The sequence below is a fragment of the Phacochoerus africanus genome, chromosome 7 (assembly GCF_016906955.1).
Source record: "Phacochoerus africanus isolate WHEZ1 chromosome 7, ROS_Pafr_v1, whole genome shotgun sequence".
NCBI classification, from domain to species: Eukaryota; Metazoa; Chordata; class Mammalia; order Artiodactyla; family Suidae; genus Phacochoerus; species Phacochoerus africanus.
Window position 1 is genome coordinate 19,702,455 of NC_062550.1, and position 17,614 is coordinate 19,720,068.

General features: G+C 49.3%; 1 protein-coding gene across 2 annotated transcripts in view; it reads left to right on the top strand.

Annotated features, from left to right (window-relative positions):
• The first annotated feature begins 569 nt into the window (after positions 1 to 569).
• The window catches only part of ACVR1B (activin A receptor type 1B), a 34,302-nt gene continuing 17,257 nt past the window's right edge, over positions 570 to 17,614 (top strand). Inside the window, exon 1 of one of the 2 annotated variants that reach the window (XM_047786666.1) lies at positions 570 to 694. In XM_047786666.1, coding sequence (XP_047642622.1) covers positions 604 to 694 — 91 coding nt within the window. In that variant the 5' untranslated portion in view covers positions 570 to 603. Of the gene's footprint in view, positions 695 to 4,102; positions 4,174 to 17,614 lie in introns of those variants that run through there. The other variant, XM_047786667.1, reaches the window with a different exon arrangement.

The following is a 17,614-nucleotide window of genomic DNA, read 5'->3' on the forward strand; positions in this document are numbered from 1 at the left end:
TTGAGTACTGTCATTAAAAAGCCCTGGTATGTTCTGAAAAGGGGCATCCCACGATTCGATCACACAGGTGTCTGTGTGTCCTGCGGATGGCAGGGGGCCCCACGGGGCGGGGAGACCAGTTCGGAGACAGTTGTGACGACCCCAGTGGGACGTGATGGGGGCCTGAGGCTAAGCAGTAGGGACGAAGGGAACGGGAACCCGCTCGGGACTCGTAGAACATTCGATGCGGGGGATGGGGGTCGGTGCCGACACGATCACGCTGCGCTGCAGGGGGTGTAGGCCTGGGCGGAGGGCGCGTGTCCGGCTCGGCCTCCTTGGCGCCGGGCTCGGCACCCACGGGTGAGGTTGGCTGAGACGCGAGCCCCTCCCACCCCTTTAACAGAGACACTCCCCTTTAAGGCGGGCGCCCGCGCGCACCCGGCCCCGCCCTTCGGGTGCGCGCGCGGCGGCCGCGGCGCCGGCTCCGCCGGGAGCGCACGTGCCGGCGCCGGGCGGAGAAGAGGGAGGCGGGAGCCGGGCCGCGGGAGGAGGGGAGGCGCCGGGGGCGCGCGCGCGCGCGCTGGGCGCTGCTGGGCTGCGGCGGCGGCGGCAGCGGCGGTTACTATGGCGGAGTCGGCTGGAGCCTCCTCCTTCTTCCCCCTTGTTGTCCTCCTGCTCGCCGGCAGCGGAGGGTCCGGGCCCCGGGGGATCCAGGGTGAGTCCCGGGGCGGGGGCGGGGGCCGAGATGGAGAGGGCCGGGCGAGGGCGAGGCCTCGCGCCGCGGCCCCTGGCTACAGCGCGCCCCCTCCCCACGCGCACAATATGGCCGGGCGGGGGGCGCGGGGGAGTCGCGGGGACCCCCAATCGGCTTTCCCGGACCCCGGAGGCGCGGCTGCCCAGCTGGGACCGAGCTCACGCCGGTCCCCTGGGGACCCGAGCCCTCTTCCAGGCGGAACACGATTCGAGGAGCTCTCGGGGGTCGCGCTCCCAGTACCCCCGTGTTCCATAATGGGAAGTGCCGGGTGCCTTCCCCAAGATTTGGAAATCCACGTTTCTGCCCCTCAGTATGTCCAGGGGCGGGGGTCTCCATTCCCTCCCTCCAGATGCTCCTGGGGGGCGCCTTTTCTCCCGCCAAGATTGTGGGGCTCGGGCAGTGGGGTCTTTGGCTCCCCGAGAGATCCCGGTGTTGAGAAGCCTCGCGCACCTCGGATGAAAGGGGAAGCGGTGTCAAACCCTTCCTTCAGACCCTGCACTTGGGGTGCCTCTAACCCTCCCTCTCGTTCCTCCCTAATATTCTGGGAAAGCGAGTCACATTTCCCCTTCGCGCAGTCCCTTGAGTTCAGTGGGGCCACCCCCCCCCCCATACACATGCCCCGCGGAAGCTCTTTGGAGGAAATGGGACGAATAGGCCCCTAAACCTTTCGGGAGCTTGTCTTAGGAATCTCTCTAACCCTAGGAAACCTAGTCCCCAGAACGGTTAATCTGCATCTAGGTGTATTTGCTTTCCACCTCGCCTCGCCCACCCCACCCCAGGGGGCCCATTCAGTTCATCACTTTGTGGATGCCTTTCAGGTGACATCCTAGACCCTGCCTCCCACCCCCAAGATTATTTAAAGACCCCACCACTGACCGGCTCCCGGCCCTGGGTCAGGATTTATTTACCTTCCCGCACGATCCCTCTTCCCAGCCCTTCCCCCCACGCAGTCCCCCACCCTCACACACCCCTTACCTTCCAAGCCCCACAGCCTCCTGCTCTCTCATGGCACCCCCACCCTTCCCTGCCGAGGTGGTACCTTTCCGAGGGACTCTCCACTGGGTGTGTTGTTTATGAGGCTTAGGGGACTGAGGCGAGCAGACGAAACCCTAAAATATTTAATTGAAGGGAGTCGTCTCAGATGTGTGTCGGCATTGGGGTAGCAGATGAAGGTTATACTTGGCAGTTATATTGAAGTGATTATTGACCCACAGAGGGATCTGGGAGAGACGATCGAGATTGTATTCACTCCCCATGTACAAAGCCTGCTGCTGCTTTGACTTCTCAGCAGCCCCTAACCTTCCAGCAGCAGGAGATCAAGTGTGTGTTCTGTGGCTCTCTTCTCGCCACTAAAAATAATGGTTCTCCGGTGGGTTGAGGCTTCTTTTAAAAACCAGACCATCAGCCAAAGACATCATCCCACTTTGGAGTATCAAAAACAAGTTCATTACCTCCGGCCTTGATATTTGTTCCCAGTGGTGCAGCCTGTGCAGTGGGCTCTTTGTTCACCGGCTAATGCTTCTGTTAAGCACCTCGTGCGTGTTCCTGGGGCTGGCGACTCTGTGGCATAGGTAGCACACCGCCGCTGCCGCGGGGTCTGATAGACGTGGTGAAGGTGTGTGAACGCGGCCTGAAAGGGAGGGTAAGTTCCTGGTTTTCGTGAATAATGTTTGCTGGGCCTTGCTTTGGGAGTATGTAACATGTTATTTCTCTGGTAGGGTGGTTAATAAGGAGACTAAGCCTTCAGGTTTGTCATTTTACACGTGTAGGTATAAATCTTTAAACTCCTTCCATAGGAATTTTTATCCTGTTCCTAATAGGTCCAAGATTTGTAACAGCCATTTCCCTGTTGGTTTGGTGTGGTGTTTGGTGGGGTTTTTTCTTGTTGTCGTGAGCCTAGTTAAGAATGTTTAATTGATAATCCAACTGGTTCTGAGTGGGGCAGGGTTCATTTTTTTGGTAACCTTCCTAAAATGGATGTTTGTTGGGGTGAGGGTGGGTGGTCATAAGAGGGAGTTGATTTCTTTTTTTGGTAAATTGGAAATTAGGTTGTGTGTCCAGCAAACATTCTCAAAGGCCTTTAAACTTGGCCAGACACTACAGTTTTTTTCCTGGACACATCTAGTTGCCAATAGTGCATGTTACAGAGACCACTGTTGCAAAAGGCTTCAAGTCAAACATCAGTTCTGGGAAAAGAGAGGCTGTGCGATAACAAGAACTTGATTGCTGCCCTCCCCTGCACTTCCTCTGTGGCGCTTCCCTAGGTGGGCCGGAGGAGTGGCCAAGCCAGGCAGCCCTGAAGCTGGGTGCTTGGACGGGACCTGAGGGCAGCAAGGGATAGGTGTCTGTTCAGTAGTGAGCTCGCAGCGAATCAGTACGAGGCCAGTGATAGGAGCGTGAGTTCCAGGTTGTAAACAGCATTCATTTGACAGGTGAACCATGTTTTCAGGCCTGCCTTTGGAGTTTTCATGCTAGTGTTTTAAAATGTAAACCTCATTTAGGAGCAGAGAACCTGACATTCATTTCTTAAGACAAAAGCAACAAGGGAGATGCTTGAGGTTCAGAAAGGAATATTTTAAATTTCTGTGAATAGACTGAAAATGTAATTCCAGGCCAAGTCTTGTAATTTTGTTGAGTGGACATGAATTTGAAGTATGGTGAACGCGAACTCTTACAGAGAAGAGGAGACTCACTGATCAGTTTTGTCAAGAGCTCCTGGGACAGAGGTGATTAAAACAATAAAATGGCTACTCTGGTTAAAGGTTAGAGCCTGATGGAGGGAGGAGGCTGCTTTCCAGCCTCAGAACTTTGCTCCCTTACAGGTTGTCCTTGAACAAGGCCCTTCACCTTTCTGTGACTGCTTCTGTTGTGCCCCCACCCCCGTAAAGTAAGGAACTAGTCTGTGGGGCTCTTATTGGGACATTCGTGAGACTGACTTACTGATAGCCAGTTGGCTGGGAGGTATTTTTAGACACAGTTTCTGACTTCAGTGAACAGGCAATGTTGGGTTACTTTTTTATCTTACGGGGCAGATTAACTCTTGCAATTGATAGAAGCGCCACGTGTCCCGGTGTGGTTAATTTCCTCTTCTGTGTGCATTTTTGTGCACCCAGTCAGATTTCCTCAAGTTAATTTCTGTCTCTTGACAGGCCCTTACATCGTCAACCAGGCAGCATACCTGTGCAAATCAAAGACAATCTGGAGGGAGTGACCTGCTTTAGGCTTTATTGGTTTGGCAACGTTTTAATTCTTACGCAACCCCGGGTATGTTTATGGCACTATGTAAATGTTACATAAGAACATGGAGGCTGAGAGGTAGCCAGAACGGTGCCTGTGAGCACAGGAAGGTTAGACCGAGGACTTCATCCGAGCAGACCTTGGCAATCTGCAGTCAGTGCAGGAAGCGGCCGCACTTCATTTTCCTCTAAAAACCTTTTCAGGTGATTGTGTCTTTCAGGTGGACTGCTGTGTTATAAATAGGTTTCTTCTCCACCGGTGAGCTAATTGTAACCTTGCTACCAAAATATGAATCAGGAAGCGAGGAGACGATGAGGCGTGCTGCTTCTTCCAGCATGTCCTGTTGAAGCTGCTTGTTGCATTTGGGAACAGGAGTTGAATTGCGTCGCAGTCTGTTCTCATAATAACTCAGGAGAACAGGGTGTTGAGGTGGAATGGAATTCTCAGTTCGTGGTGCTTGTGATCTTTCTTTTGGAAGGTTAGACTAGAATACTCAAGTGGCTCTTTTGTTTTAATTTTGAAATCCTTATTGTTTGCTGTTCAGTTTTTGCTCAGAGCAGCCGTGAACATTCATTCTGGAATCCCGCCTCTTGTCTCGAGTCCTTGCGCCGTTTGTCTGTTGCAGCGGGAGTTGATGTAAGAGGGTCTTATCTCCTCTTCCCCTCTGTATTCATCAGAAGGAAATCCCGGAGTCCTCTTGCTCATCCATCCCCCCGGTGCTGTGAGTGTTGCGGGCCTCCAGAGCCGGTCAGTCCCTCCTGGACCGGGAGTGCCCGAACCTTTGAAGTGCCGGGCAGTCCCTGAGGCTCGGCTGCATTTCTGTCACTGCGGGCTCGGCCTCGTTGCCAGGTTCGATCCCACTCTTGGGCTTTGCTCTTCTCAGCTTCTCTCTCTTTCACCTGGTTCAGCCTCCGCCTGGGCCTCCACGGGCACCATCTCTGCTCTCACCTGTGCGCTCTGTCCGCTGGCTTCTTGTGGTGGATAAATACTGTCCCACAGTGTCGCTCTCTTCCTTAGCATCCCCGGCAGTCTTAGCTGCCCGTGGGGTTTCAGAGACAGCACTACTTCAGGCCCCTCGGTGTTCCTTTTGGCTTTCTTCTCTTTCCACTAAGTCCGAAGCCTGCATTCGTCTTGCTGACCATTTTGAATTGAACATAATGAAGTAACTGCCTTTCCCTTTAAAGTACCAATCGCCCTAATATTTACTCAATTACATACAGGAGGTTTCTTTATTTATTCAATTGGGGTGTTCCTGGAATGGATCTTGGCACGAGGTGGTAACTGGGAGCAAGGTGGACAGAAATCCCCAACTCTCATGGAACTTAGGACTGCTGTGGCTCAGACCGAAAATAAATGAGTAAACCGAGTTATCAGTTATGAGTGCTATAAGGGACGTAAAACAGGCCGGGGCGCTGGAGTGCGCGGCCCGTCTGCATCTCCGGCTACTTCACGGTGTCATCTGTAAAATGGGGCGAATGGTCAGGTCGCCTTGTTTGTGGTAACGGTCCTTCAGGGTCCCCTGGATCACTGGATTAGCACATGCCAAACCACGGCTCCTAGGGGAGGCTGAGGGTTAGCGTCCTGCGGCTGCTGGTTGCAATATTTTCATCAGCTGATCAATACATAACCTTGTTTTGTTTATGTTTCTGTTTAAAGACCCCTTATTTAATATATATTGTTGAGTCATTAACAGTAACTCCGGGCACTATAATCCATGCCTGAATGAAACTCATTCAGTATAGGGAGTTCCCGTTGTGGCTCATCGGAAATGAACCTGACTAGTATCCATGAGGATGCAGGTTTGATCCCTGGCCTTGCTCCGTGGGTTAAGGATCCAGCATTGCTGTGAGCTGTGGTGTAGGTCACAGATGCAGCTCAGATCTGGTGTTGCTGTGGCTGTGGCATAGGTCAGCAGCTGCAGCTCCGATTTGACCCCTAGCCCGGGAACCTCCATGTGCTGTGGGTATAGCCCTTAAAAAAAAAAAAAAAAAGGAAGAAAGAAAAAAAAAAGAAACTTGTTCAATATAGGTATTTCCTCTAAGACACATCGCTGTCTTCTAGGCTTAGGGACACTAGAAGCTTTTGAGCACTATTCTTAGGGGTCATTTTCAACAGTGAAATCATCAACAAAGTACACAAAAGGACAGAAAGTCTGGCCCTGAACATACCATGAGGACATATATTGACAGTCCGAGAACTGAAACAAGAAGACACAGTGTGGCTGACTGTCAGCCTCAGCCAGGAGCATGTGCATTGGGTGACTCAAAATTTTCACTACTGTGTGCATGTCTGCGTATGACCATGAAAGCACTAAGAGTATTGATTGTGAGGTTGCAAATGAGTTTTAGCAAGTAGGCAGAGTCACAGGAATCCATGTATAAGAAGGATCAACTGTTCTTTGTTAAAGCCATACAGGTGACTGGCAGAGAGAAAGTTATATCATGTGGAATTCCAAGGACTCCTAAATGGTTTCTCTGAACTAAAAGTTTTATGTGTACAGTTAGAAGTCCTGTTTCCAGCCTGTGAATGAACTAAACAGATGTGTGTGTGTGTACATTGAGTACTAGAGTGGTGATCTAAAGATTCCTTCCACACACATTTATTGAGCACCTACCATATGCCAGGCACTGTTGTAGGTGTGGGGATACAACAGCTAACAAAAGGAGACAAGATGCTTTCCTTTGTGAAGCTTGCTTTTTGGCAGGTGAAATAGACGATAAAGAAATAAAATGCAAGGTGATTTTGCTCCCCTCTCCCCAAGATCCCCAGTCTTTGGTGTACACACACCTTCCCCCAGTTACTCATTCAAATGTGAATGCAGGTAGTACTGTTAACCCAGGAGCAACGTGGGTTTGGACTACACGGGTCCACTTACACTTGGATTTTTTTCCAGTAAATAAGTACCGCAGTACGATACGATCCAAGGTTGGTTGAATCTGTGGGTGCACAACTGCAGATCCAGAGGGATGATCGTAAAGTTATCCGAGGGTTTTTGACTCTGTGGCGGTCGGCACCCCTAACCCCTGAGTTGTTCAAGGGTCAGCTGTATTATGAAGGGATTGAATCAGTTGACCTTCAGAACAGGGAGGCGATCATGGTGGACCTGACCTAATCATGCCGGCCCTTTGAAAGCAGAGTGTTTTCCCAGCTGATCACAGAAGAGGAAGGCAGAGGTGCTCCAGCTGGCTTGGAAGAAAGTAAACATCCATGTGTGAACTGCCCATGGGAGCCATGTGGCCAGGGACTGCAGGCCATTTCAGGGAGCTGAGGGTGGTCCCTGGCCATCAGCGAGGAGAGAAACGGGGGGGGGGGGGGGGGGGGCTCATCCTTCATCCACAAGGCATTGGAATTTGCCAGCAGTGAGTGAGCTTGAAAGAGGTCCCAGCCCTAGATGAGAAAGCCGCCCCAGCCAACATCAGTCATGCTATGCTTCGACTTCTGACCTGCAGAAACTGAAATAGTAAACAGGTGTTGTTTTAAAAGATGTGTGGGGGTGGTGAGTCAGATGGTGATGGGAGGGAAAGGAAGACGGGAGAGGCCTGAGGCTCCTGGAGTCCTGGTTCCCTGCCTTTCCGTGGCTGGACCCTGCATGTGGAAAGAAGTCCTTTGACCACACATGGCCTTCCCCTACTGCCTGTGACCTCTTCCTAGATAGCAGTGCATGTTTGGAGCAGAGAGGAGATTGTGGGTGCTTTGGAGATGAGTTTTTTTAGATGATTTTGATGGTTTGAGTTGAGGAATCTGTAAATTGAAGCAAAGTGTTTGTGTTGAACCCGCCTGCCTTGCCCCAGATCTTCATATATTGTCTTGGTGTATGTTTGTATATTACATGCTATACTTGTAATAGATAAGCTTTGATCGTATTCAGTCAGTGTTCCTTCCTCACATCCCGGAGCAAGCTGAAAGTTGAAAGGGATACCGAGGGAAGACGCTGTCCTTGCTGTTGAGAAGTTTACACACAAATTGACTTCTGCTTGTTAGAACAACAGTAAAACTACAGAGCCCTCAGACCCTTCTCATTCACTAGGATGACAGCAGTAATAAAAGGATCCGATTTAGGGAGTGTGTGCTGTCTTCTCCATGTTACACTGAGCATTTGTGTTACTCTGTCCAGCTGTTCTCTGAGGCCCTCGTATCCCCATTTATTGTATAGATGAGAAAACTGGGGCACAGAGAGGTTAAGCAGAGGGCCTGAAGTCTGTCTGACTCCAAAGTGTGTGCTCTAAAGACTGTGCTGTGTCCAGGGACGACGATTAAAGTCGTTTTCTAACCAGCCTCTGCCTCCAGTCTCTCACTTGTCCTCTGTCCTACCGCTGGATTTAACTTTGGAAAGTGCACCTTCTATGTCAATTTTATGTGGCCTCAGGATCACCTCCAGACTCCTAGCCTGGCATCACAATCCATCCAGTCTGGCCTGGTCTCACTGCCCTTGTCTCTGGCTGGAACCGTGGCGTTGTTGTTGCCTCTGTCCATTTACCATGGACCTAACAGGCCTGGTGCTCTTCGTGGTCTTGGCCTTCTCTTAGCCAAATCCAGCATCCTCCAGTGTGGGGACACCCCCCCTTGTCCACCTGCCGTTCCCCAGCCAGTGGTTTCATCCTCTCTGTGTTTCTCTTTGGTCCATGTCAGTGATATAGGGGTTCACAGTGGTTTATAGTTTTCTGCTGCTCCCACTCTCCCACCCTCTGCGCCCCCAAAATTGATGATTGGAGCTGTCTTATTTTTCTTTATGTGTCTTTGTCCTATCACAGAGCCTTGTGTATTTTAAGTACTTAATAAATTTAATTTCTTTTCCATCCTCTCAGCAAAATCCTAGGTAAATCATTGCAATTCTGCTCTGCTGTAATTGTATTATCTCCTGTGTATACAGTTTTTATCCCAGTCTCTCCAAAATGCTACAAACATTTGTGAGTTACTTAGAACATCATAATCTCACTGGCTCCCTCACTTCTTTCATCTCTGTTTATTCCACTCTGTTTGTTCTGCCACCTACCCATCTTATTCCAGCCAGATGCGCTTGATCTCAACCTCATTAGTTTTATTCTCAGCCCTCATTTTTTCTTCCCTCATTGTCCCAGTTGCCTGAAACAACCATTCCTATCCCTCTTCTCACTCAAAACCGCGATGTACACTGTCACCTCTCCACACATCCATAAGATAGTAAGTAGGTCAGGAAGCAAATACCAAATGCCACTGATAAATACCCTCTCCTGTTCTAATGAGCTACGAGTGTGTCTGCTTCAATGCCACAAAGAAAGAAAACAGAATGGTTTTACATGTCAACATAAACTTGTCAGTAAAGGGGAAATACCAAGTCACTAGTAGACAGTCTAAATGTGACGGCCAAGTCTGTACCCTTAGGTCCCGGGAACTCTGGGCATTGCCTGTCAGAATGATGCCACTCCTTCCACTTTTACCTTGACATTGTCCTGGGCAGCAGGTGGGCCCTTGCTAGATACTCAGGCATTTACAGTCAGCCATAAATTAAGTCGCAATGACAGGTCTCCTTAGCATAAACATCAAACGTCTCTTTTGAGCGAGAACAAAGCTTTCATTCTCTAGACCTGAGGCTTAAGGGTGAACTTGTTTCAACAGCTCTCTGGGGTTGGGTTTGTCTCTGAGTAGAATGTCAGAAAGGCAGTTTGTAGAATAGATACAGTGTGGCGCTGGCTTTTCAAACACCTTTCTCTTATGCAAACCCCACTCCGAGACCTTTTCCCAGATTGGAATTAAATACCAAGCTTATCAAATGTCTTATTGTTAAGTCTGTGCGGCTTTTCTTCCTCCTCATACAAATAGCTTCCTTTACTAAGTCAGTTGTGTATGGTTTTTTTTCATAAGTGCTTTTGACCAGTACACTCTGGGGGGGGGGGGGGGGGGTTATGTATCACCAACTACACAAGTAAAATTTGACTTTATTATGATTCTTGGGTACTTGAGAGTTTTTGTTTTGTTTTGTGTGGGCATATTTTTTACAATCTGATTTTGATGATTGTGAAAAGGTGGAAAGGTAACTTGAGTCTTTGTTACCAATAGCATCTGATGGCTTTATTTTAGTGCAGCAGGACTCTTCTGCCTGCCAGTGCCAGTCTCGAAGCCTCCCCGAAGCCTTCTCCCCTCCCCGGGACACAAGCTTTACCTCTCTCTGCCATGTGATGGTTTAGTGCCAGACACCTCAGCTTTTAACCCGAGGCAGGGGTTCATAAACATTTTGGCAGTTGTCGAGACCAGTGGTTACTAACAGCTTTTTTCTTTTTGTCTTTTGAAAGCAGTGGAACCTTTTTTAAAATGAAAATGTAGAAACGTATGTAAAACAGTTAAAAGCAGAGCCCCACTTCCCTCTCAGAGTACGAGGCTGAGCTCTGTTGAGTGAGATTTATTAAGCACAGGGCTGCTTGCCGGGCACTGTGCTAGACACAGTAAGAAACTGAAGAGGAAGAGGACACTGGTTCCCTGGAGGAGTTCAGAGGCTCCTGGGGCATCTCTGAGGGCCTCGGGACTCGGGAAGAAGCACAGTTGGAACCACACTCACTGTTCCTCCATTTTTATTTATTTATTTATTTATTTATTTATTTATTTATTTATTTATTTATTTATTTTGGATGCACTGTGTTGGATTGTTGGTGTTTTGGTTTTGTCGTTGAGATTATATTATACATATTTTACAGAGGTTTATGGTATTCTTTAAATTGCAGTAAAAAACCGTCTGTAGCAGAGCACGTCCTGTTTCTAACCATTTTAAAGTATAAAATTGAGTGGGCTTAAGTACCCTCATAAGGTTGTGCAGCCCGTCACCACTGCCTGGTTCCAGAACTCTTTCATTACCCTGAAGGAATCACAGTAACCTGCTAGTTAAGCTGTATTCCCCATCTTCCCCTCGCCCCAGCCCCTAGCAACCACTCATACGCTTCCTGCCTATTTAATATAAGTGGAATCATACAGTATGTGGCTTCTTGCATTAACATGTTTTCAGTAGTTTATTCCTTTTTATAGCTGAATAGTACTCCATCATGTGAATATACCACATTTTGTTTATCCATTCTTCGTTTCGGGGGCTTCCAGGTGTTTCCACCTTTTGACTGTTGTGAATAGTGCTGTTAGGACCATTTCATGTACCAGTTTTTGTGAGAACACTTGTTTTTAATCTTGCGGCTATCTGTCTAGGAGTGGTATTGCTGAGTTATCTGGAAATTCAGTGTGGACTCACTGAGGCACCATCACACCATTTTCCACAGCAGCTGCACTGTTTTGTGATCCTCCTGGCAGTGTGTGAGGGTTTCGGTTTCCTCTGCGCCTGCCCTCACACTTTCTTATGGCCATCCTGGCGGGTTTGAAGTGGTATCTCATTGTGGTTTTGGTTTAGGTTTGAATGTGAAATGCATTTGTGTTTGAGATGATGTTGCACATCTTTCCATGAACTCGTCAGTTACCTGTCTGTCTTTGGAGGAAAGTCTCTTCCAGTCCTGTGCCCATTTACGAATTATTTTTTGTTGAGTTTTAAGAGTTCTTTACATATTTTGGATACAAGTTCATTATGAGACACATGATTCACAAATATTTTCTCCCATTCTTGAGTTTCTTTTTTTTTTATGTCTTTTGTCTTTTTTTTTGTTGTTGTTGTTGCTATTTCTTGGGCCCCTCCCGAGGCATATGGAGGTTCCCAGGCTAGGGGTCAAATCGGAGCTGGAGCCACCGGCCTACGCCAGAGCCACAGCAACGCGGGATCCGAGCCTCGTCTGCAACCTACACCACAGCTCACGGCAACGCCGGATCGTTAACCCACTGAGCAAGGGCAGGGACCGAACCCACCACCTCATGGTTCCTAGTCGGATTCGTTAACCACTGCGCCACGACGGGAACTCCCCCCATTCTTGAGTTTCTCTTTTCACTCTCTTGATGTTGTCGTTTGAGGCGCCAAAGGTTTTGATTCTGAGGAAGGCCAATCCATTTGTCTTTCTTTTGTTGCTTGTGTTTTGGGTGTAATGATATCTGGGAGGCCATTGCCATATCCAGTGTCATGAAGATTTAACCATATTTTCATTTTAAAAGTTTTAGAAGTTTTGCTGTTCCCGCTGTGGCTTGGTGGCTTAAGAACTGATGTAGTCTCTGTGAGGATGTCGGTTCCATCCCTCGCCTTGCTCAGTGGGTTAAGGATCCAGTGTTGCCACAGGCTACAGAGTAGGTCACAGATATGGCTCAGATCCGGCATTGCTGTGGTGTCGGCTGGCGGCTGCAGCTCCAATTTGATCCCTAGCCTAGGAACTTTCATGTGCCATAGTTGCAGCCCTAAAAATTAATAGGCAGACAGATAGATAAATAAAAATAAAAAATTTTTAAGTTTTAGCATATAAATTTTAGCTCTTCTATTTGGACCTTTGACTTATTTTAATTTTTACCGGTGGTGTGATGTAAAGGTCTGACTTCATTCTTTTGCATGTGGATTTGCCAGAGACTAGTCTTTCCGCCCCCAAAATGTTTTAGACACTCTTGTTGTTGATGATGTGTGATTTATTTCTAGAGTCTTAATTCTATTCCATTGATTTATAGTCTGTACTTAAGTCAGTACCACACTGTTTTGATAACTGTAACTTTGCAGTAAGTTTTGAAACCAGGAAATGTGATCCCTCCAGCTTTGTTCTTTTTCTCCATCCCCGCCCCCCAGATCATCTTGGCTCTTGAGGATCACAGAGTTGTGTAGTTGTGGTCTTTGTTCTCTCCTAAGGAAGCTGTAGGGAGTTTGGATAAGGTCCAAGAAAGAATGATTTAAATAATCGTGTGTTGTAGTAGGCTTTTTTTTTTTTTTTGTCTTTTTGCCATTTCTTGGGCCGCTCCCACGGCATATGGAGGTTCCCAGGCTAGGGGTCTAATCGGAGCTGTAGCTGCCAGCCTTGTAGTAGGCGCTTCTTATCAGTTTGGTCCATCTGATGGATGCTGTCATCTGGAAGGATGAGTGCTCAGAGGCAGTGTATGATCAAGTTGTAGCATCATGAAGAGTATGGGTGGCACAGGTGGATTTGGGCACCGAATCTGATTCTATAGGACTAGAAGGTTGCCCAGTGAAGCTTGGAAGAGGCAGGATTAGTGTCCCTTAAACAGGAGCTTTGAAGCTAAAATGAAACTTACCATCCCAAAGGAGCATTGAAGCTAAAATCACAGGTGCTGTAGCTTTAAAAACCCTGGTGGACCTTCATCTCCCAGGACAGATAAGTGGATGTTTGCAGCGTGCCTCTTATCTTTCGAGGTCGGTGCCCCCGCCCTGCCCTCTCCCACACCCCGTCCCTGGTGATGTGGGCTGAGTGGCTGTGAGTTTAGCCCCGTATGGTGCTTCTTGGGAATTTCCAGTGAGCAGCAGCCTGGCTGAGTGTCCTCCCAGAGTGTGCCATGGGTAGGAGAGGGAGCCCCTGACCCTGGGCCTGGCCTGTGCTGGGGCCGTCTTTGCTCAGACCCAGCGGCTGGTGCCTCTGTGACGTGCAGCTGCACAGTCTGCCCGGGTTGGGACTTTGCCGGCTTTCCTCCCCACACAGCCTCGCTCACAAATCAGATTGCCTTTGACATCCTGCCACAGACCACCTTCCAATCATAGTTTGAAACCGTGTTCAGATCCTGCCAAGAGGTCTTTAGTTTCGGCTTGACTACCTTGTTGGTAACGAAGTGCTGTGCCAGGGGGAATTTCATTCTGACCGCTTTTAACCTGCTTTTGTGTAGATGGGTTTTGTTACTCCTCCATGATTGCTTTATCTAATTGTGTCGTTTCTACTACGTAGCTCTTTGGTCATGGAACACGGAGAGTTTTTTAGGTGTGTATTATTTACGTACACGCGTGTGCGTGTGTAGGCTGATTTAACCTGATGAGTCACTAGGAAACAGATGATGAAGAGCTGTTATCATTAATCGAGATTTAGCTTTCCAAAGAAATCAAAATTAGGTTTGGGGTTTAGTGTACTAGTAAAGTTTGAGTAAATTCAGATGTTTTTCTAATTTTATTATCACTTGCTTTGTTTCAGTGAAAAATGAATATTAACAGAAGACAATTTAAATACTAGTCTGTCTTTTATAGAGAAGAGACATGTGGTTGCCACCAAGGGGAGAGGGGGTGGAGGAGCGAGGGATGGGGAGGTTGGGGTTAGCAGATGTAAGCTGTTATATGCAGGGTGGATAAAGCCACGAGCTCCTACTGTATAGTACAGGGAACTATAGTCAGTACCCTGTGCTAAACCATAATGGAAACGAATATAAAAAATCTTTTCAAAGACTGGTCTGTCTTTAAAGTTCACGGGAAGGTGTATGAAATTAAAGCAGAACTTCCCAGGGTTGGATCAGTGGTCCAAATTGTGTGAATTTAAAAACAAACTAGCCTCAGATTCCAGCTGGAGGATTTTGGAGGTCGTCTGGTGGAGCCCCTCCTTTCTGGGTAATCGTGAGGAAAATGCGGTTCAGGAAGGTTAAGTGACTTGCCCCAAACCACGCAACTAGTTACTGGCAGAGCTGAGACCCAAACGGCAGGTCCTTGCTGCGGTCATGCTGCAACTTGGCGCTTCCTAGTTCGTGGTTAAGAGACACATTGTTCACGGATGTGTTTACTTGAGTTTTGCGCGGGGAGGAGGGAGTAAAATTCACTGAGCATCTATTTGCTAAGCACTTTGAAAATACACTATTTCGTGTGATTCCCACGTAGTTCTGTGAAGTGAATAACAGTCCCGCCTTCCCGACTAGGAGACTGGGGTGCTGGGTGCTTACTAACTTGCTCAAGGTCATGTGACTAATTCGAGAGCTGGTATTTGAGCCTTGGGTCTGTGTGACCTGTGCCTGCCCGGATCCCCTGCCGTGGCGCTGGTGATGGTAACTGAAACCCCTGGCGGGTGTGGGCCGCGGTGACGGGGATCTCAGAGTCGCCTCGTTTTCAGACCCCTCGCTCACTCCGTCAGCGCGTAGATGTGCGCAGATGTGTGCAGGCAGCAGCTTTCTGGGAGGACCCGCAGCCCTCAGCAGCTGTGGGCTAATCTTCATGCCGTCTCTGTCACAGAAATGGTATTTTCTGGTTGGGCGGCCCCGGCCCGGAGAGATTCAGGGACTTGCCCAGCCCCTTATCACAAAGCCACATGGCCCTGCTCCCAGTTCCGTTCTTCGTCCCGTCTAGCATAGATTTCACCACTTTTGTTCTTTCCTGTCTTACACCAAGATTGTTTAAGTACTTCCCAAAAATAATGAGCCACGTGTGGGTGTGCTCGTTCTCCGGAATGAATCACTGTGAAAGAGGCCGTGAACCGGGGAAAGGAGAGTAAGCGTCTGGAAGCAGAGGCTCTGCTTCGCCTGCTGCTGACGGACCGACCCAGGAGGGAGCGTCTTTTCCAGAGGCGGCCGCGGGTCTGGCCCGAGAGTCCCACTGTGCTCAGAATAGCCCTCCGGGAGGCTGGGGAGGCGGCCGCTTTCCCTCCTCACTTCCCAAAATAGCCCCAGGCTGTTCTTGTCCCTGGACGGCAGGGTGCGTGCATTGCGGGGACCCCTTTTGTGCCTGAATGTCCCCACCGACTCCGACTCCGGGAGAGGAATGGGCTTCGCGGATGCGCAGGCAGGACGGCAGCGTGCGGTGCACCAGGAGGTCTGGGTGGAGGGTTCTGAGGGCCTCCGAGGTAAATTAGCGTCAGCAAAGGAATCCGGGAGGGGGCAAACAAGGGGACTGGGGGAGAACCAGGAGGGTCCGTGGTCTCTCTTGCATCTAAAAGGGTCGGAATTGAAGTTTAGGATTAAATTTACTTTTAAAATTCCTTTTACGATTGGCGTCCTCATCTAAAGGATGCCTGCTTTAAACTTCGTGCCTTGAAAATATAACACGACCCAAGCCCTTCAGCAGGTAGCGGCGTGTTTTGGAATTTCTCCCAGAAGAAAGGGCTCTGATCAAACGCCACGAAAAACAATCCCACAGGCCAGGCCGTGAAGATCCACACTGCCCGCTTACCTGTCCGTGCCCGCCCTCCCTTGCTTCCCTGCTGGGGCTGGCAAGGACCGTGTCATTTATAGAAAGCCTGGGGAAGGAGCGCTTGGACCCTGAGATACTGGGAATCAGTTTTGGGATTTGAAAAGCCAAGAGATGCCCTCCAGTGTTTTGGAGGAAGAGACAAAGATAGACTGTTTACAGCCGAAAGGGGTGAGTTACAACAAGCTAGTTTTTCACAGGACTGGTCATAAATGCCTCTTCTCCGGGGGCCATAGTTTGAATATGTTCCCTCTTGTTATCCAGAAAGTATTCACTTCGTGTCCAGTGGGGGACTCGGGTGGGCCCTGCCACCCGCACCCCTGATGGGCGAGTCCCAACCTCAGTGTCCCAGGGGCTCGAGCCGCCCCCTGCCCATCCCAAGGGGTCAGGGCTAGGTTAGGCTTCTGGGAGACAGTGCTGGGGAGAACTGACTGCTGCTGTCTGTGCTATTCTTGTTAGATGGATAAATAAAGGATCGCAGATTCCAGGGCTGCCCAACTGGCTTTCAGAGGCACCAAATTCATTTACAGTAATTTCCTGTCAACAGGGCACACTTAGGGATAAACACACCCAGTCATACTCATTAGTCCCAGAGCTGATTGAGTGCACTACCGATTTGAAAAAATATGTATATTACACTTTTGAAAGTGATAATCTGGAAGTTCCTGTCGTGGTTCAGTGGTTAATGAATCTGACCAGCAATCATGAGGATGCAGGTTCGATCCCTGGCCTCGCTCAGTGGGGTAAGGATCTGGCGTTGTTGTGAGCTGTGGTGTGGGTCGAAGAGGTAGCTCGGATCTGGCGTTGCTGTGGCTCTGGCTACAGCTCCAGTTCGACCCCTAGCCTGGGAACCTCCATATGCGGCGGTAGCGGCCCCCGGGGAGAAGAAAAAATGATATCCAGGGGCCTTTCAGAGCTGAGTGACATTTATTGAGCACTTTTTCTGCATTAACTCATTTAATCCTCACCATGACTTTAGGAGGCGGGCACTGGTATTTTCTTCTTTGGCCGGCGTTCCTTGTGCCCCTCTTGAGAAGGGCACGTGCTGGGGACTAAAGGGAGGGGAGGATGTTGCACTAGTCGGGAGAAGCTTCCAAAGGAAGTGACGTTGAAGCCAGATTTTAAAGAACTTGTAAGAATTAGCCAGGAAAAAAAGCATTGCAGCAAAACCATGTGTAAGAGCACTCACACTGCATTCAGGAAGCTGTGGGCGTTCCCGGTGCAGAGAAAGGAGATGGGGTTGATGATGGCTCTAGGGAACCCTGGGTGGTGGATAGAGCATGGGAGGTGGGGTCCTCCAGTCTCCAAAGGGAAGGTGCCTTCCTCTGACCCTCAGACATCTACATCTAAAGGAAAACCTCTTTCCTAGCCACAAAACGTTATTTTTTCCCCATTTTAGGGGCCGCACCCACAGCACATGGAGGTTCCCAGCCTGGGGGTCCCCTTGGAGCTGTAGCCACTGGCCTACACCACAACCACAGCAATGCAGGATCCAAGCCGAGTTGCAACCTACAGCACAGCTCACAGCAATGCTGGGTCCTTAATCCACTGAGCAAAGCCGGGGATCGAACCTGTGTCCTGATGGACACTAGTCAGATTCGTTTCCACTGAGCCACACTGGGAACTCCCATAAAACACTTTTTAAAAAATTAAGTCTAAGTCTTGGAGTT